This window comes from Acipenser ruthenus, chromosome 51, assembly GCF_902713425.1.
Source record: "Acipenser ruthenus chromosome 51, fAciRut3.2 maternal haplotype, whole genome shotgun sequence".
In the NCBI taxonomy this organism is placed as follows: Eukaryota; Metazoa; Chordata; class Actinopteri; order Acipenseriformes; family Acipenseridae; genus Acipenser; species Acipenser ruthenus.
In genome coordinates, this window is record NC_081239.1 from 1917501 (window position 1) to 1937988 (window position 20488).

Below are 20488 nucleotides of genomic sequence, written 5' to 3' on the forward strand. Positions count from 1 at the left end.
GGTTTGTCACACTTGAACAAAAGTTATTGTATTTCTTGCTCTCATTGTATTACTTGTATTGTAACACTTGAAATGTATTTGCTTACGATTGTAAGTCGCCCTGGATAAGGGCGTCTGCTAAGAAATAAATAATAATAATAATAATAATAATAATAATAATAATTGTGATATTCTGTAACAACTGTAAGTCGCCCTGGATAAGGCGTCTGCTAAGAAAGACATACTAATATATGTGTGTATATATATTATGATTAGTATTTGTTTCTTAGCAGACGTGAGGTGAGTGTATGCAATGGCTTACCAAGCCACCTAGTCAATGCTGACTCATACATTTGAGATCCTTTACAATTCAACTTGACAAAGTTTTGAGAACAATCAGCTTCTCAGAAAGAACCGGACGAGCATTGATGGGTCGAATAGCCTCAGTAAGATAAAAAGAAAGAAAGAAAGGAAGAGATTTTCAAAATGACCATGGAAATATGTAACATTACCGTCAAGGTCTCAATAATCTGATGTGTTGGTTGTTGAGAGAGTTTTTATTTATTTATTTATTTATTTATTAAAAAGCCATTAAAACTCAGAAAGTTCAGATGTCATCTGCAGATCAGGATTCAGCAGTTTCACTAACCTTTTCTAAAAAAAAAAAGTGTACATTCATTTCCCATTTCCACTGTTTTTACAGTTTTGGGAAATATAAGTGAACAAATCCAAAACTGAGTTATGTTTCATGTACTCCCCCCCTCCTCCTCCTCCTCCTCCTCCTCCTCCCCCCCCCCCCCCCGCGTAACTTTGCAACGTGTTATCTGAGTTCTCTGTGCAACAGAATTCCATACAAGGAGCCCTGCTACACACATGACCACAGTTAGAGGGCTGTCCTCTGCTTCCGATGGTTGAACCAGTTATGTTTCCTCTTGCCTGTAATCCCTTGTATTGATTTAGAATGATTTTTTTGTGTGGCACTTTGTCAAAGGCTTTTTGGTATAGGAGGTTTGTCAGGCAGGAGCGTCCTGTTCTGAATCCATGTTGGCTGTCTCCTATGATGTATAGATACTCCTCTCTTTACCGCTTATGGTAGATTCCATTATTTTACATTTCATGGATGGCCTCCATGGTTTCTGTTTAGTTGTGTATTTTAATTGTTTATAATTCTTCATATGCTTGTATATAGGGCAGCAGTGTGGAGTGGTGGTTAGGGCTCTGGACTCTTGACCAGAGGGTTGTGGGTTCAATCCCTGGTGGGGGACACTGCTGCTGTACCCTTGAGCAAGGTACTTTACCTAGATTGCTCCAGTAAAAACCCAAATGTATAAATGGGTAATGGTGTGTAAAAATTATGTGTAAAAATAATGTAATTGATGAAAAAAAAAACGTGGATAAGGGCGTCTGCTAAGAAATTAATAATAAAGGTCTGGTGTGTCTTTCATCTGTCATTTCTCTTAATACATATCCTCATTTTTCTTTTTCCATTTTATTTTTCCTTCTTAGAAGAAACATTTTTTTTAAATGCATTTAGTGTTTTTATATTTTGTTTAATTTCTGTAAATCGCTTTGGCTTAAAAGTTCAATAATAACAACAATAATAATAATATTACCCAAATTCCTCCCAAAAACGTTACATAAATCATTAAATACGTCCACTCACATTTATTCTATTAAAATATAATGCTCTTAATATCTTAGCTAAAACTTCTGTTTAATTAAATAAGTAGAGTGTATAAATGTTGGTGTGTTATTTTCATTTTAATTTACAACTGCTAAAATAATTAGGTGGATGCCCATTTTGCTTCTATTTAAATAACACACAGGTCAGATTGCACCAAAACTGGATTAAACTAAGGATCTGATCTTGTAATCCTTGTTTTAAATGAATCCATGGTTAAACACATTTTATTAATCCATGATTTAAAGGTGGACTCTATTTAAACTCTCCTTGAAAGTAATTTAAAACAGCATCGTAGCGGCAAATCGTGGGTTGATTGAATTACAGCACATTTGCTGAGAAATGAGATTAAATTAATTTGAATTTCACCCATACAATTTTACTGAGAAAACTCATCAGTCAAATTGGGCCTAGGGCAACTGTTGACTTATGTTAAAAAACGTTTATGTATAAAAAATAATATTTATAAACATAATATAAAATAGTAAATACAGTGTGTGATTATGGTTGGACGCTTTTCTGGTGAGAGAAATATTTATTTTGCATTTTGGTGTATGGTTGTCCTTTTTATGGTCTATTTCATTATTCATTTCAAACACGCCCAGAGACAAGCAATGTTTTTAATTTTATTTTTTTTAAATTTTTATTAATAATAAATCAATTAGATGAACATACTTATATAAACAGAATACCGATTTAGCATTGTAAAATGTCGCAATACATTTGAGACACCAAAACGGTAAACAACCCGGATTGTGGTAGCACCAATTAGATTTTTCTAAAAAGCACTTCGTAACATTTTTACAAAATGATGTATTCTCTGAAATAAATACAAAAAACTTTAAATCAATCTATACATGTTTATAGGGCTGTAAATATAATGAAAGTCAGGCCAGTTAAAATCCACTAGCCTTTTTTAAAGCATTCTGTTAAATAAACTGCTAATCGGAAATTTGTACTAAAGCGAATTTACTAAACGGTGGACAATAAGCAGACAAGATTAACTACCGACGCTGGAAGTGAGGTTCCGTTTTCCTCCCAAAAGAAAGGACAGGAGACCAAGCTGATGCTAACAGAAAAGGCTTCAAAAAATGAAAGAGGAAGTCAAACTCTTGCAGAACCATTTTGAATTGCAGTAGGGGAATTCAAGACTGCTGTTCTTCAAGGAACCTAAAAGAGAAGTGAAATGCTATTGCAATAGTTTATTATGTATGAGTGGATGAGATCAGCAATCCTGGTCTGTGAGGCTGCAGCCCCTTCCTGGCACAGAATCTGTATGAGGGAGGCCTGGGAAGCAGTTTTAATGGGACGCCAGTAAACACGCACCTGCTTACTGGCCGCTAAACGCTGCAAAATTTGCATCCCAAACCACCATGCTCTGACTGGCTCGGTCCCTGATTGGTTCACGATTCCTCAGCCAATGCTCTCACTAGCTGCTTGGAACACGGTTGGGTTTGGTAATGACGCCATTCCGGATCCACTGCGCGGTACCGATCAAGAATCAATTGAAGAGCAGGTGGAGCCAACATGGTGGAGACAGGGATGCAGTTTCACCGTTACTCAAAGTGACAAGCGCAGGGGAAGAATGAAACTGCGGTAATATCTGGAGGCTCTGGGTATCAAATAGCGCAGCTGCCGGCTTCAATCACACAGATAGCTTGAAACCACACTAGACCAAGCAATTAAAAAACGAATCAGTAATAATAATAATAATAATAATAATAATAATAATAATAATAATATGAGTTCTTCCTCGGGTCTCGTGTCGGTGGATTACGAGGTATTCGGAGAAGTGCAAGGTACGCTTAGTTTTCATTTGAAATGTGACTTGGTAGCTGCAGGTGTGCTTTTCTGTCTGTTGATAAAGTGTAGGTGGGTCTGCGTCAGTTTGTCCTTGGAGCAGTGAGCAGGCTACCGCCCGTCTGCCATGGATTGATATTTGAAATGCGCTGTACAATCATCACCACTCTCCAGTCAGCTCAAATAACTCTTATTTTATTACATGCACATTTAAAATCGCGACACATACAGTAAGCCATCATTCTACTACATTGCACGTCAAGTTTATCTGTTTTTTTTTTAAAATCCCCGATCGGTTTTAACCTCCACGCGGTTCTGTACGGGTGCAAAAAATATTGTCAACGAGGTGCGGGTGCTGAAAATATATGACGTTGTTCATTGTCACACTGCCGTTAATATCAACCAAATCAATGTCATTTTTACTGTATTTACAAATGATTCGCTTGGAGTCACTTATGGGAAATAAACGCATACGAGTTTAAATATGAGTCAGCAAGTGTCTGTAAAGTTGTTAAACAGATTTGAAATCAGTAAGCCATGATCAGACTATAGTAAACCCGATATTCTCCATGAATTAGACAGGCAATTTGTTTTGTGTAGTTCAGTTAAAATGCCTTTCTCAAGTAGAACTGAGAGAGAAATATGGGCTTGAATATAAACACCGCTTATGTAAGCTTCCTGTGACGTTTTAAAAGTGCAGTTTAAGTTTTCAGAAACATTTTCCTTTCGCAGTTTACAAGACATTGGATAGTTAAATGACTTGGAGATTAAATGGACGAGGTGAATCAAGGCCATATTCACAAAACACTTGCCACTGCTGTTTCTTTTGTGAAAGCAAAAATAAACTTTGTTACTGAACTTGAAAGTATCAACCATGTGCGTGTAGGAGCTCTTAATCATCCTGAGGTATTTATTGAAGCCTTTTTAACATCACAGTGTCTGTTTGTGTCCTACAGCTCTGGCCAGAAGTTTTGCATCACTCTCTAGAATGAACTGATTCTGGTTTGTAAAGTCCAGTGAAACCTGCTGAATAATGTTACGTTAACATATTGAATTACACACCGCTTTGTAGTTTTCCACATACTTCATGAAAAACTGACAAAAACTGAAAAAGGTGACATTCCGCAATCTAACATGAAATACTGTACTGCTAGTATGGCTTCTGGTAGACTTCTTGCGATACCATTTTGTAGTTTGTTTGATTACACAATGTTAAATAAAATATCTCAATTATGTTCATATAGTTTTTTTTAATTGTGTCTCAATCCTAAAATTCGAGGTGATGCAGTTGGCTGTAGCTGCGTCTGTCTGTTGCTGTGACTTACACATTTCTCACTCTTTCCTCAGGGGTTTTCTTCAGAAAGGTAAGAACACAATCCTGGCCGTCTCCTCTCTCCTCTTCAGCTTGGGTGTCTTGGGTATACTTCTTCAGGGTTAAGGACCTGTGTGATTTTGTATGATGTCATAAAAAAAATTGGGGGTCCCCGAGTGTTCACTGTGTTCTGCTGCGTGTTCACTGTGTTCTGTTGCGTGTTCACTGTGTTCTGCTGCGTGTTCACTGTGTTCTGCTGCATGTTGCATGTTCTCTGGGTTTCAGCACACGGAGGATCAGGGGAACAAGCTGAAGCTGGTGGGCTGGGTGAAGAACACGCCCAGGGACACTGTGGTGGGACAGGTGCAGGGGCCGAGGGAGACCGTCCAGATCATGTGAGTGTCCTCTCCAGCTGGTAAGGCAGATCTATAGAAACACGGTCAGAACTCAATAAAATTCTGTGCTTACACATGTTGTCCACTGGAGGGAGCCTTATCTCAATCAATTACTAGAACACAGCGACCAATTACAGAACGACATTGGTGCGCTTGGTGCAGGCACAGAGGAAGGAAGGCAGTCAAATCCAAGGGCTAAATCATCTACGTTTGAGCTATTATAGTGTCTAGTCAGCTTTAGAGGTATTTCCTATAAAATAAAATTATCATACAAAAGCACAAAATAAGATTTTGATGGGCTATGGCGTTCATATAACCCCCCACTGCTGCCGGTAGTCGCAGGAGGACAGCTGTTTAGCTCAGTCACAGGCGGACCAGAAAGCTTCAAGGAGGGGGAAGCTTGTGTGCCTGCAGCTCAAACTAGCTTATCTAATGTAAACAAACTGGTAAGCCAACAGTGTCTAGTTTCTTGCCAAGCAGAGTGCCCAGCAGGTTATGGAAGAGCATGATAAATATGCACGCAGGAATCGCAGCAAAAGGCAATACTGTCTGTAATCAAAAAGATCAGCTGTGTTTCAGAGGTTAAATTGTGATACTGGCTCTTTAATTAGTACAATATTACAGTCAAATTGTAAATCAGCCTGCTACCCAATCACAGTCCCTTCAAAACTATATAAAAGAGAGTCTCGAATCAGGGTACTGTAATCATGCTCAGAATAGGCAAATATCTAACAACGCAGCATAAGTGCCTTCTGTAATTACATGTGTTATCCACTAGAGGGAACACTAGCTCAGTGCATTACCACCACAACGCAACACATGACAGACATTATACTTGATGGAGCCACAGAGGCAGGAAACTAGCCCTAGATAATGACTGAACGATCTGTGTCTGAGTATCTATGGCATGCAGTAAGCTTTGTAGGTGTTTCTTTGTAAATGCTATTGTTATACTTACTAATACATTTCTGCACGTATAGGGAGAGTCGCTTTGTAAGAGGGGATGAAATTGTGCATTAACGTTGTTTAGGATGAGTTATTGAAGTTCCAGATTGTGGGGATATACAGAGGTGTTGCTCTGTCTGAAGAGCACAAGAACTGCTCGGAAAAGGCCAGTATTCACTGATGCATCAGTGCCTTTGTTTCTTTAGCGAGCCCCTATCAAAGTTTCACCTCTTTTCCAAGCTGTTCATTTCACTGCAGGTCCCCTAAGCAGTCCTGGCTGTTAAGTTTTAATTAGCGCAGTTCTGGCTGCTGGTCTCCAGACTCCCTGCCTATTGCCCTGGAGTCCACGGGATCTAGGACAGACTTGTGCTGGCACTATTAATACACAGCATGGCCCAGCCTCTGGGAAATCAGGAACACACAAAGCAGCTCCCTACAAAGCCAGCGCTGGAGTTCCAGAGGCCACTGCCTGCAATCCTGTGTCCTGACCGTCCGGCAATCCTGTGTCCTGACCGTCCTGCAATCCTGTGTCCTGATGTCCTGCAATCCTGTGTCCTGACCGTCCGGCAATCCTGTGTCCTGACCATCCGGCAATCCTGTGTCCTGACCGTCCTGCAATCCTGTGTCCTGACCGTCCGGCAATCCTGTGTCCTGATGTCCTGCAATCCTGTGTCCTGATGTCCTGCAATCCTGTGTCCTGATGTCCTGCAATCCTGTGTCCTGACCGTCCTGCAATCCTGTATCCTGATGTCCTGCAATCCTGTGTCCTGACCGTCCGGCAATCCTGTGTCCTGACCGTCCTGCAATCCTGTGTCCTGATGTCCAGCAATCCTGTGTCCTGACCGTCCTGCAATCCTGTGTCCTGACCGTCCGGCAATCCTGTGTCCTGATGTCCTGCAATCCTGTGTCCTGATGTCCTGCAATCCTGTGTCCTGATGTCCTGCAATCCTGTGTCCTGACCGTCCTGCAATCCTGTATCCTGATGTCCTGCAATCCTGTGTCCTGACCGTCCGGCAATCCTGTGTCCTGACCGTCCTGCAATCCTGTGTCCTGATGTCCAGCAATCCTGTGTCCTGACCGTCCTGCAATCCTGTGTCCTGATGTCCTGCAATCCTGTGTCCTGATGTCCTGCAATCCTGTGTCCTGACCGTCCTGTCCACGACTGTGATGAGGCGTGACCCGAGACGCACATGTGTAAAGTGTGTTACATTACTACACAGGGTTCGATATTAGTACCCGCCCACCCGCCACACACCTCAGTGGCGGATCCGTTGTTATTGCTGTTATGCAATTTACTGTTAAATAAAGAGCATTTAGGACGGGGTTTGAATATGTCGTCAACAAGATGAACAAGAAGAGATCTTGGAAAGGAATTTCCATCTTCAGCCATGCAGGGTGGGCTGAGACTGATCCATAACACCAAAGGACTACGTGCATGATTATAAAGAAAGTGTGCATGATTATAAAGAACCTCTTTTAGATTTTTTTTTTAATGAGGCCACAGAAAGAGAACGCAGCATTCTAAGCAGGACATTCCGAGTGACCTATTTTTTTTTTTTTGGTTCAAACCATCCTTCTGGGAAGCCTTGTTAAGAGCCCGAACGGCAGATATTTCTGTCTCTGTGTGACACGTGATCAAACCCCCTTTCCCTGTGCCTCCCCTTGCTCTCTCACTGTGCTGGATTCAGAGAGAGAGAGAGAGGGAGAGAGACAGCAGCCCAAAGTGGAGCAGGCTGACCTTGAACAACTTGGTGTGTTTGAGGTTTTTATTAGAAACGAAAAAGGCAGCAAATTGATAACGGAAATAGACTCTTCCCCGGAGATCTCAGCACAAGCACTAGCATTGTAGGTCACAGGCTGAGGAATGTTACCATAGAGAACCGCATCCCAGCATCTTCACACAGGTGTGCTCCCGGTACTACCTGCAGCAGTTGGAGGTTATGGCAAGAGACATGTTAAGTCAGATACTGTCAAACAAAAACATCACATCACATGAGACTTCTTACTGGGCCACATTTTCAAAGCCCAACTTAGCAAAACATCTGTCAATTTAGCAAAATTAGAACCGGACTTTCAGGTCCCTTTAGCAGTCTGTTTATGATCATTATGATAACGGTGTAGCTGCAGAATGTGGCGAATTCCGTGGGAGTCTGCAAGTTCCGTGGGAGTCTGTGAGTTCCGTGGGAGTCTGCGAGTTCTGTGGGAGTCTGCGAGTTCCGTGGGAGTCTGTGAGTTCTGTGGGAGTCTGTGAGTTCCGTGGGAGTCTGTGAGTTCTGTGGGAGTCTGTGAGTTCCGTGGGAGTCTGCGAGTTCTGTGGGAGTCTGCGAGTTCCGTGGGAGTCTGTGAATTCCGTGAGAGTCTGCGAGTTCCGTGGGAGTCTGTGAATTCTGTGGAAGTCTGTGAGTTCCGTGGGAGTCTGTGAATTCCGTGGGAGTCTGTGAGTTCCGTGGGAGTCTGTGAATTCTGTGGGAATCTGAGTTCCGTGGGAGTCTGTGAATTCCGTGAGAGTCTGTGAATTCCGTGGGAGTCTGTGAGTTCCGTGGGAGTCTGTGAGTTCCGTGGGAGTCTGCGAGTTCCGTGGGAGTCTGTGAATTCCGTGGGAGTCTGTGAGTTCCGTGGGAGTCTGTGAATTCCGAGTCTGCGAGTTCCGTGGGAGTCTGTGAATTCCGTGGGAGTCTGTGAGTTCTGTGGGAGTCTGTGAGTTCCGTGGGAGTCTGTGAATTCTGTGGGAATCTGAGTTCTGTGGGAGTCTGTGAATTCCGTGGGAGTCTGTGAATTCCGTGAGAGTCTGTGAGTTCCGTGGGAGTCTGTGAGTTCCGTGGGAGTCTGTGAGTTCCGTGGGAGTCTGTGAATTCTGTGGGAATCTGAGTTCTGTGGGAGTCTGTGAATTCCGTGAGAGTCTGTGAGTTCCGTGGGAGTCTGTGAGTTCCGTGGGAGTCTGTGAGTTCCGGGGTAGTCTGTGAATTCTGTGGGTCTGTGAATTCCGTGGGAGTCTGTGAGTTCCGTGGGAGTCTGTGAGTTCCGTGGGAGTCTGCGAGTTCCGTGGGAGTCTGCGAGTTCCGTGGGAGTCTGTGAATTCCGTGGGAGTCTGTGAATTCGGTGGGAGTCTGTGAATTCGGTGGGAGTCTGTGATATCCGAGGAATTCCTTTGTCTGCAAATTTGGACTGCCTCTAGTTACGTCTGGCCAAACAAAAATATAAACGCAAGAAAAATGAAGATCTTATTTTTTTGGGGGGGGGAGGGGGGCTTGGTTTCAGGTAGCTGTGTTTGGAACACGGCTGTGCTAACGTGGACCCCTCAATGTAACCTCCTCTCTGTCTCTCTCACTAGGAAGAACTGGCTGCGTACCGTGGGCAGCCCCATGTCCCGGATTGACAAAGTCACGTTTACCAACGAGACACAGATCTCATCGCTGGAGTTCAGCAGCTTCACTACCAGATACTGAGGAAGCAGCCCCCCCACCCACACCCTACAAAGCAATTCATAGGGGCAGGAATTCTCTGTGAAACGAGCGAGACCCAAACTTCATTAAGCAGCAATACAATTGTTTGAATAATCGAATTACAGCAAAATTGCTTATTTGAGTTTCCCCGTTTAAAAAATATACCGTATTCCTTCGAGTTTAAGATGCACTTTTTAAATAATTTTTTTTCTTTTCGAAAATGGTCCTGCGTCTTAAATTACAGTGATGTGTGTGTTAAAATCGCCAACGAAAGACTGTCCGAGAACACAAACGTCACTGCCTGATCTTGAATCATCCATGGCATACAGGCAGCCCTTTTCAGAGAAGTGGGAGTCACCGTCTGGGAGACTTCAAGAGATAAAGAGGACTCCTCCAGCTCAGAGGAGGGGGACTAGGAGAGCTTCGTTGTTGTTACAGGCTTGTTCATTTACCAATAGACAACATGCTTTACCACTGTGCCTAATAGACGAGTTTGTAGCATTGCATTGCAAAACATTGACTATAACTTTGTTAAATGGCTCTTATATGCATCATTAAGGTTGGATGTTTGTAAATGCATCTTTATATGATTTTTCCTCAAATTGTGGCGTGGGAAATCTGAGCTCCGTCTTAAATTCGAGGGCGTCTTTAATTCCAAGGAATACGGTAACACAACCCCTTTAGATAAATACAGCGCAGCACTGTACAGTAAATACCTGAGATTGAGGGCTGAAAGAGACCTACCCACAGCAAGATAGGATAATAGAGGGGTTTGGATAATTGGAGTGTGGGGGTTACTGTAACGCATATTCATATTGATTAGCTTGATCAAGGTGTTAAAATGTTCTTACCTTGATACATGCAAGCTTAATTGGACTTTAACCTCAAAAAGTGAGCAAGTCTGGTATTTCCAAACAAGACTCAATAATTCAAGTCAAGGGTCTTCCTGAGTGCTTTACATTACAAGTCTATGGAGCTGCGTTGCAGGATGCAGATAAGCATTGTTTAAATTATATTTCATGTTCGCTTTAGTTCATCCAGCCAGTATTTGAAAAGATTAAACATGTTTGAAGTTGCATCGCTGATCTCGTTGCAGGAGATCCAGCTTCTTTATAAGATACTCACAAATAAAGGTAGAATGAATGGGCAGCAGTGTGGAGTAGTGGTTAGGGCTCTGGACTCTTGACCGGAGGGTCATGTGTTCAATCCCCGGTCGGGGACACTGCTGTTGTACCCTTGAGCAAGGTACTTTACTGAGATTGCTCTAGTAAAAACCCAACTGTATAAATGGGGAATTGTATGTAAAAATAATGTGATATCTTGTAATAATTGTAAGTTGCCCTGGATAAGGGCGTCTGCTAAGAAATAAATAATAATAATAATCTCCCCCTACCCACATGTCAGTCATGTTATTTGATTTCCAATTCTGGTTTCTGTTTTTCATCATTGAAACCCTGTTTATAAAAAGCTCAGCGAGATTCACAGCCACAGGCTTAGCTGCTGAATTCCTCACAGCCTCAGTTCAGCATCACACGAGGGGGGTTTTGTTTTATCAGTGTGAGATAAAGCGGAAGGGAGGGAGACTCTTTTGATTATCAGTCTCAGCTTCTACACCTGTGTGAGCTTCCCGGCTGACAATTGCTTTGTTCACAAGATGTTTTTTATTAGGGAAAAGACCAATTCTGTAATTGTATTACACACACACACACACACAGGCTCACACGCAGGCTCACACACACACACACACCCTGACTCACATGCACGCTCGCACACACACACACACAAACCCTGGCTCACACACACACACATTGACACACGCTGGCCCCAGTCCCCTGCAGTCCTGTATCAGCAGCAGCTCTTATGGTCAGCGCTGGCCTCAGTCCCCTGCAGTCCTGTATCAGCAGCAGCTCTTGTGGTCAGCGCTGGCCTCAGTCCTGTATCAGCAGCAGCTCTTGTGGTCAGCGTAGGCCTCAGTCCTGTATCAGCAGCAGCTCTTGTGGTCAGCGCTGGCCTCAGTCCCCTGCAGTCCTGTATCAGCAGCAGCTCTTGTGGTCAGCGCTGGCCTCAGTCCCCTGCAGTCCTGTATCAGCAGCAGCTCTTGTGGTCAGCACTGGCCTCAGTCCCCTGCAGTCCTGTATCAGCAGCAGCTCTTGTGGTCAGCGCTGGCCTCAGTCCCCTGCAGTCCTGTATCAGCAGCAGCTCTTGTGGTCAGCGCTGGCCTCAGTCCCCTGCAGTCCTGTATCAGCAGCAGCTCTTGTGGTCAGCACTGGCCTCAGTCCCCTGCAGTCCTGTATCAGCAGCAGCTCTTGTGGTCAGCGCTGGCCTCAGTCCTGTATCAGCAGCAGCTCTTGTGGTCAGCGCTGGCCTCAGTCCTGTATCAGCAGCAGCTCTTGTGGTCAGCGCTGGCCTCAGTCCTGTATCAACAGCAGCTCTTGTGGTCAGCGCTGGCCTCTGTCCTGTATCAGCAGCAGCTCTTGTGGTCAGCGCTGGCCTCAGTCCCCTGCAGTCCTGTATCAGCAGCAGCTCTTGTGGTCAGTGCTGGCCTCAGTCCTGTAGCAGTCAGCAGCCCAGCATGAAGAAGACAAAGGCAGAGAGGTCACAGGCTGGGTCATGCATTGGCTGGGTGGGGGGGGGGGGGTTGTTGAACTAATCTCCCAAAAAATAGAGGAGCTCAGAGCCTAGAGAACTGCAGACAAGCACATTAGAACACTGCTGACAAACCACAGCACAGCACAGTACAGTACAGTGCAGTAAATATACCATTTATGATTTTAAAGACTTCTTCTCCTTCCTTTTTCTACACTACTGTTCTTATAAAAATATAACAGTTTCATTTCTCTACAGAAATACAAAGAAACAAACAAAAAAAGTCTCTGCATTTAAGATAGCCCAACAAGCTCAAAGCAGCTCCAGGTAAAGGCTGATTTGGAGAAAAATGAGAACTGAATATGAGAGCAAGAGAACCCAGATTGATTTGCAAACACAATACAATCAGAAGGGGGTGTGAAAAAAAAGCATTGCAATGGCAACTGAAGCTGCTCGCTAAATAAGAAGATGCCCTTTCAAAGAAGCATGCCTTCAGGTCTGACTCGAAGCTCAGGTCTCTGTCGTGCTCCTCAAACCAACACTCTGGCACAGTGGATGGGTGCATTATTGTCCTGGATGTAGCCATCAGCATCAGGGTTCAGCATTGTTGTGTGGACTTGATCCACACGATGCTAAAGTAAACTATTCATTCAGCCTTCCAGAGTAATCAAGGGATACAGGGTATACCAGGAGAACACGCCCCACACCAGGGTATACCAGGAGAACACGCCCCACACCAGGGTATACCAGGAGAACACGCCCCACACCAGGGTATACCAGGAGAACACGCCCCACACCAGGGTATACCAGGAGAACACGTCCCACACCAGGGTATACCAGGAGAACACGTCCCACACCAGGGTATACCAAGAGAACACGCCCTACACCAGGGTATACCAGGAGAACACATCCCACACCAGGGTATACCAGGAGAACACATCCCACACCAGGGTATACCAGGAGAATACGCCCCACACCAGGGTATACCAGGAGAATACGCCCCACACCAGGGTATACCAGGAGAACACGCCCTACACCAGGGTATACCAGGTGAACATGCCCCACACCAGGGTATACCAGGTGAACACGCCCCACACCAGGGTATACCAGGAGAACACATCCCACACCAGGGTATACCAGGAGAACACGCCCCACACCAGGGTATACCAGGAGAACACGCCCCACACCAGGGTTATGCCAGATCAGATAGACAGGTCCTAATAAAGTGTCCAGGCAGTGTACCTCCCATCCTCACCCCGGGGGGGTCCGTTTGGAAAACAGGAAGGGGATAATTCCCTGAGAATGTGCCTCCCTGAGGGGCTGGCTGGAGCAGAAACCCAGGGTTTATCTCAAACTGCTTTCATGTGCAAAACGCAGCCGTGTGTAAAGGGAGGCCTGTCAGCAGCCAACTCTGCTCTCATTAATTCAGCTGTTTGACTGAGCTTACCTGGGGCAGCAGGGACTTCCACACACACACAAGGGTGCGGTGAACCAGAGGGAATGCATGCGGGGCTTCACAATGCTCTCTTGTGCTCTACCATGCTTTCACTGTGCTTCATTACACTTTGCTGTGCTTTTACAATGGGACACTTTTAACAGATCTACCCATCCTTTTTGGTAAAAGAGCCATACAGATTACTAGGGAATTTTATTTTTAAATTCACACACACGCACACACACACACACACACACACACACACACACACACACACACACACACGTGCACACACACAGATATATGTATGCTGTTTTTGAATTGCCAAACTAACGATTAAATCAAGCTGATGCAGTACTGTGTTTCTCCTCCATGCTACCACTGTCTCTCTTTCTTTCTCTCTTTCTTTCCTTCCTTCTCCTCTGGGGTAAGGTATCCTCAGCCTCTCGGATGCCATGACCGCCTTCACTGTGATTAAAGGACCTGTCTCACAGATCCTCCTCTTCTCCATGTGGTCAGGCTCAAAATGGCAATTGAATCATTCATTTTTGAGCCTGGCTACATTGCACTTCTTTTTACAAAATTCTTTAAATCAGATCAGACTGTGTTTACAGATTAGGATTATTATTGACGTGTTTAGCTGGATCATTTCTTCACCTGAATGCGTTTACTTTAATATCACTTTAGAGGGACTGATCAAACATATATTAAGTAACAATAAGCAGGGTTGACTCTATCAGGGGTTCACCGAAGTGTGGAGACGTACGGCGCAAAAAAGAGATCCCATCTCCATCAGGTAAAAGTGGATTACCAATTACCAAGGAAGTGCAAGACTACCTGAAAGTAAGGCATATAAACTGAAAGCTTTCTTTAGTCTGGATGTATTTTTTTTTTTACTCAGGACAGAGGGAAGGAGACGCTTCTTCACACAGAGGGTGGTGAGGGGATGGAATGGTTTACCTAGTCATGTTGTTGAGGCTGCATCACTGGGATCCTTTAAGACCCGAGTTTTGAGATCAATCAGCTTCTAGGAACCAGACATCAAAAATCTCATTCCCAGACGTGAATCCCTCTGTGCATTTGGAAGCCCAGGATGCTACCCGTTGAGATACCCGGAGGCTGACATCAACAAGGAAACAGGAAGCTGAAGATTAAAGGAACGACGACTCCATCACTTTCGTGGTGTTGAGTTTGTGTAGCTACCAATGACAGCTATGTCCCCATCTAACTGCACTCTGTACAGAACCTTTACAATTACAATGCCACTGTCTATCAGCATTGCTACTCACAATCATTAGGGTAGAGCATCCACTTTTCATGGACATTTAAATCTGTGTTTTTGCTACAGTTACAATTTCAATAGTAACTTAATCTTAACTTAGTTTTAAAGACGAGACTCATACCAATATGAGTGTTGCATGACTGTGCTGTATCCTTGTATTATTCTCCAGATTGAAGGTGTAGATAGCAGGTTATACTGTACCATTTATTGAGAGTGTGTGTGTGAATGTATCTCTGTGTGTGTGTGTGTGTGTGTCTCTGTGTGTGTGTGTGTGTCTGTGTGTGTGAGTGTGTGTGTGTGTGTGGGGGGGGGGGGGGGGGGGGGTCAGTGATAATAAATGTCCTAGTGCTAATAAGAGGGATGCAAATTCATTTTAAAGAAAGGGATCTCACTCTTTTACCATGGAGGGGGGGGGGGGGGGGGTACAGCGATAATGTTCCTAGTGCAAATTTAAGAGGCAAAAAAATGGTTAAGCATTCTTTCCGATTTGTTTACGTGCGTGTCCATGGCAACGTGCCACACATCCTGCTCTCCTGAATAAACACAGCTCTCTTGAAACATTTCCCATGGACTGTTGTTTGAGTTACGTCTACCCAATATAAACTACAGTTATGTATTTTATACAAGACTAGTAAACCCCAACGCAGAGCTCCTTAGATGCACACAGCTTTATGGTGTGTATGAGAAACGATTTGAGATTGACTTTATACAGACTAGTCCTGACAAACACACACCTGGCACCAGATCTAGAATAACATACAGCAGTGTGCAAATTCATCAGAACACCTCAAGATGTGTCATTGATATCCTTTATGCATGAAAACACCTCTGGGTGTGAGAATTTCAATTTCCGCTCAGTAATCAGTGATATAGAAACAATAGGCACTCATGTGTGAAAATGTTAGACCGCTTTATTCTTTAATTAGGCATCTTAAACAACTTTTAAAAAGTCTCCTGCATTTTACCATGTGTGGCTCTCTGTTCCTTTTCTCTTATAAATGAATTGCATGTGTGGCTTATTAAAGTCATCAATTAAATTAGACATAATCACTAATTTGCCTATTTTCTCAAGATTTTCAGTTCCAGCAGTTTGATTTCATCTGTGCAACAAATCAGAGCTGCAGAAGCAACGGGGTGTTCTGATACAGAAGCAATGGGGTGCTCTGATACAGAAGCAATGGGGTGCTCTGATACAGAAGCAATGGGGTGTTCTGATACAGAAGCAATGGGGTGTTCTGATACAGAAGCAATGGGGTGTTCTAATACAGAAGCAATGGGGTGTTCTAATACAGAAGCAATGGGGTGTTCTGATACAGAAGCAATGGGGTGCTCTGATACAGAAGCAATGGGGTGTTCTGATACAGAAGCAATGGGGTGTTCTAATACAGAAGCAATGGGGTGTTGTAATACAGAAGCAATGGGATGTTCTGATACAGAAGCAATGGGGTGTTCTAATACAGAAGCAATGGGGTGTTCTGATACAGAAGCAATGGGGTGGTCTGATACAGAAGCAATGGGGTGTTCTGATACAGAAGCAATGGGGTGTTCTGATACAGAAGCAATGGGGTGTTCTGATACAGAAGCAATGGGGTGTTCTGATACAGAAGCAATGGGGTGTTCTGATACAGAAGCAATGGGGTGTTCTGATACAGAAGCAATGGGGTGTTCCAATAATTCTGCAGACTACTGTATAGGACTTAATTAACACGCACAACACTGTACCAAAATCCCAAACCTGAGGCTTCAGAACAAAATCCTAGATTCTGAGGTAAAACCTTCAAGACACTGAGGGGAATCGTCTCAAAGCACCCTTACTGTCATTAACGAAGCTCTTTCATGTTTCATTATTCCACTTTGAAGATGCTTGTTTCTCACTTTGTAGCATTAGAGGGCTTAAGAGCCCTTCAATGACATCCCTTTGTTGTTTGATAATAAATAAAATAAACTTCTTTTAAATAATTTAGTGTTTCCAATTATTTTCAAGCCTGTCTGAAAACACGCCAGTGCTTATACATTCTAAAAGGTTTCCCATAGTAAATGCCTAGCACACTGACAGCATGGCAACGCACAGGAAAGCTGCAAAATGACCAATTTAGCGTGTTAGACTTTAGAACATAAGAAAAGTTTGAGAACGAGAAAAGGCCATTCAGCCCATCAAGGCTCGTCCATTGTTAGCACACCATTCTCCCCTACTGTGGGGACGGATGGACAGACAGGACTAATTTAAAAGCACAGAATCTAGTCTTTTTAAATGTTCCCAGTGTTTTAGATACTTCAGCTGGTAGGCTATTCCATGCATTTATAACTCTCTCTATAACTCTCTTTTATAAGGATAGAATGGCAAATATCATGAATTTAACATTCCAGGAGCTGTAATTTATTAAGAATCTGGAAATAAAAATGATGAACCATAATGCTAATAATATTACACAGAGCCTTTTACAAATGTCTAGAAGCATTGTGGCACACTCCTTTAATGGGGGACCAGTGATAATGTTGCAACTGCTATACAGATATACAGGTAGTGGACAAAAAAATGGAAACACCTGGGTAAATGAGGGACACCAAGTATATTGAAAGCAAGGGCTTCCACACAGGTGTGGCTCATGCGTTAATTAAGCAAATAACATCCCAACATGCTTAGGGTCATGTATAAAAATGCTGGACAGGCCTGGTTGCTTATAATTATGGCTAGCAGGGCTGCAAGCAGAGACCTTAGTGACTTTGAAAGAGGGGTGATTGTCGGGGCGCGTTTGGCAGGATCTCCAGTGACCATGACAGCTCAACTTGCTGATGTTTCACGAGCAACGGTGTCTAAGGTATGGCATGGAACTCCGAGGGAAAGACATCATCAGCAAAGGACAGCAGCGGGCGGAAGCGCGTACTCCAGGATCGTGATATCTGTGCATTCATTCGAAGTGCAAGGCAAAACAGGCGAGCAACTGCAGACCAACTGACTGCAAATTTCAACCTGGGGCGCGAGCGGCCAGTTTCATCAAAAACGGTCCACCGAGAACTCCACAGAGCGGGATACCATAGTGGCCCAACGCCCTATTAAGTGACTTTACATTGGGGTTTCCATTTTTTTGTCCAAGACCTGTACATAGGGGTGGGGGTTAATAAGAGGTGTCTGTGTGTACATTTGTCCGTGTTGCAGGTCACACCCAAATTAGTATCTTGAGAACACAAGAAGTTATCTCACGCACTGTAAATCAGTTGCTTTACTATACTCTGAGACTGACACCTCATTGCTTACCTAATGACATCCAGGTCTTCAATACCACTGATTCGATTTCCATTAAACGGTTCACTGCCATGTCTTATTCTAGACTGTTCTGTACATACTACTGATACACGTCATGGAGATCAGCTTTTTCATCATACTGCACTCATTTAGAATTTTGTGTAGTCATGGTTACAGAAGCACCTGCCAACCGAGCACCCACCATAAACCCTCAATCACGCTGTTGAATAGATTCCAGCATAACCAAGTAATGGGTCATGATGTGAGTATAAATACTTGTTTTTTTTCGTGAACAATTAAAAATATAAGCAAACAATGCTATACACAGAACCAAGACTTAAAGCACTGCGGTACCTGTCCAATGCAAAGCATGTCTAGTATTTGTCATTTCTGTACAGTAGAGCGTAATGCGCACGGTAGCCGAACACACTGGTGTTCGGACGCGCAGTCACGGTGTAGATCCAGCGTGATCTGCAAACCTAGTTTGTGATTTCTACGCAGTACAGCTAGATAATGAGCTTATTTTGAATAACCCATTCAACCGAGACGAGAATAGCACATCCGTGGTGAATAATCCCCTGCTGAGCTCCAGTGTTGGATTTAAAATGGCGAGGGGGCTAATTTTACTGTGAGTCTGGTACACAGTAAAGAGATGCCTCATTTAGATTTGTTTACACAGAAGAAGCTGTTTATCAATTTGTATCTGAGGGATATATCTAAAAAAAAAATACACATTTTTTTTATTCTGAAATAGAAAAATAAATGGTGTACTCAGTCCTAAAAAAAAAGTAAACAAATATATGTTTAGTGATAATTTTTTTTTTTTTTTTTTTTTTACTTTTTTACATTTTAGTCGTACGTATTTTCTGTAAATGGTTTGGGTTTTGACACGTGTGTGTTTTTCCTTTCAGAAATGCACCGCTGGATGTACTGAGAAGGCCATTTTAAAAAGGACAAGCTATTTTATTTGTTTACATTTTTTGTGTTGGTTCCCTGAGCCCCTGCAGTGCTTACGTCACAACCTCCCGTTGAGCTTGTTAAGCGACAGGGAGACAGAAAGGTGGGAGAAATGCGTACCTGCGCAGCTGAGGAATGAAAACACGTTAGAAACTCAAAAAAGGGTTTTTTTTTCCTAAACAATTGCCCCTATGATTTGCATCATGTTGAAAAATAAAATATTTTTTTTTACAGTAGAATAAAACGATTCGGACCTGTAAGAATCGTCACAGAATGATGATAATTAAGTTGTTTATTGCTAATTTTATACCGTATATTAGTCTTATATTCATTTTTTTCAAAAAAAAACGTGCTTCAAGATAAGGCCTCTAAACCTAAAAAAAACACACAAACAATATGGCTTTTTTTTTATCGACAACAAAGCAGCGAAGGTACAGTAGTTGCCTTATGTTACTCATGATGGTAGCTGATGTCTTCGCCTATTCATTCTCTTGCAACACCAGCACACGACCAAACAAAAGAGGAGCATGCTTTTGCAATGCGAACATTTCTGAATAGGAAGCCTAGCGAAACGTGGGCATCCAGTCTGGCATGCGGTCTCTCTGAGTGGGTGCATGTGCAAGCTGATGATGTCCTATATTTTGCCGGGCTGTTGCAACCCCCGCCCCTCACTCTCTCACTCTCTCTCTCTCTCTCTCTCTCTCTCTCTCTCTCTCTCTGATCATATCCATCCGCCAGCAAATGTCACACATCTGATCGAAAAGTCCCTGCAGACAGGCACATTCTTTAAAAAAAAAAACAGCGCTGCGTTGCAATCTCCCCTTAAAAAAAAACAATTAGCGTCCGATATTTTCCAGATCTGTGTGTAACGCGAACCGAGAGAGTCCGTGTGTCTGATCTGCAACGAGGGGGACCAGCGCGATGTTATTTCCTTTGCATGGGGACTCATTATGATAAAAAGCGGTTTCTATATTATAGCAAAGCTATAACGGGAGCTATACGTGTATTGTAAAATTATCTGAAACAGAAGAAGGAGGAGGCACGGATTTTAAATCGCCAGGTTTTTTTATGCGCCGGTGCTGAAGACATTATAATTCCATTCATTAATATATTGATTTATTTTTGAAAAAAAAAGTCGCATTACAGCTGTCTGGTTCATAAAGGTGAGTACTTGCGTATATGCAATGTATAATTGTATTGTTGTTTTGTAGTCGAACGGTTGTTCTGTTTTTATGTTTGAAAAAAAAACCTTGCACGTTCGCTTTTGTCTGTCATACGTGCATGCATGCACTTATATTTGATATTTTCTGCCGGTTCACGTGTGGCGTTTATGAGTTAAACATGGAAAGTTGATAATGAGCCTTTGTTAGGGTAGGAATGGATGCTTCGCTGTGATTTATGTCGGCTAAATAACGTGTGACTGTATGCC

General features: G+C 43.2%; 2 protein-coding genes across 3 annotated transcripts in view; both read left to right on the forward strand.

The window, feature by feature from the left end:
- Window positions 1–2920: 2920 nt before the first annotated feature.
- Window positions 2921–10288, forward strand: LOC117967831 (acylphosphatase-2-like). Its single transcript, XM_059015967.1, has 4 exons — window positions 2921–3459; window positions 4808–4824; window positions 5058–5167; window positions 9444–10288. The coding sequence occupies exons 1-4, from the start codon at window positions 3402–3404 to the stop codon at window positions 9556–9558; spliced, it is 300 nt and encodes a 99-aa protein (XP_058871950.1). The 5' UTR covers window positions 2921–3401; the 3' UTR covers window positions 9559–10288.
- Window positions 10289–19765: 9477 nt separating this feature from the next.
- LOC117398719 (spectrin beta chain, non-erythrocytic 1) overlaps window positions 19766–20488 on the forward strand; it is an 82650-nt gene continuing 81927 nt past the window's right edge. For both annotated transcript variants that reach the window (XM_059015938.1, XM_059015942.1), the window contains exon 1: window positions 19766–20222. The gene's annotated coding sequence lies outside the window, so the exon portion shown is untranslated. The remainder of the gene's footprint in view (window positions 20223–20488) is intronic.

Excerpts from the sequence above, each read along its gene's own strand:
- LOC117967831 (XM_059015967.1), top strand. The coding sequence starts at position 3,402 with ATGAGTTCTTCCTCGGGTCTCGTGTCGGTGGATTACGAGGTATTCGGA. Across the intron at positions 5,168-9,443 it reads AGGGAGACCGTCCAGATCAT|GAAGAACTGGCTGCGTACCG; the intron begins GTGAGTGTCCTC and ends CTCTCTCACTAG.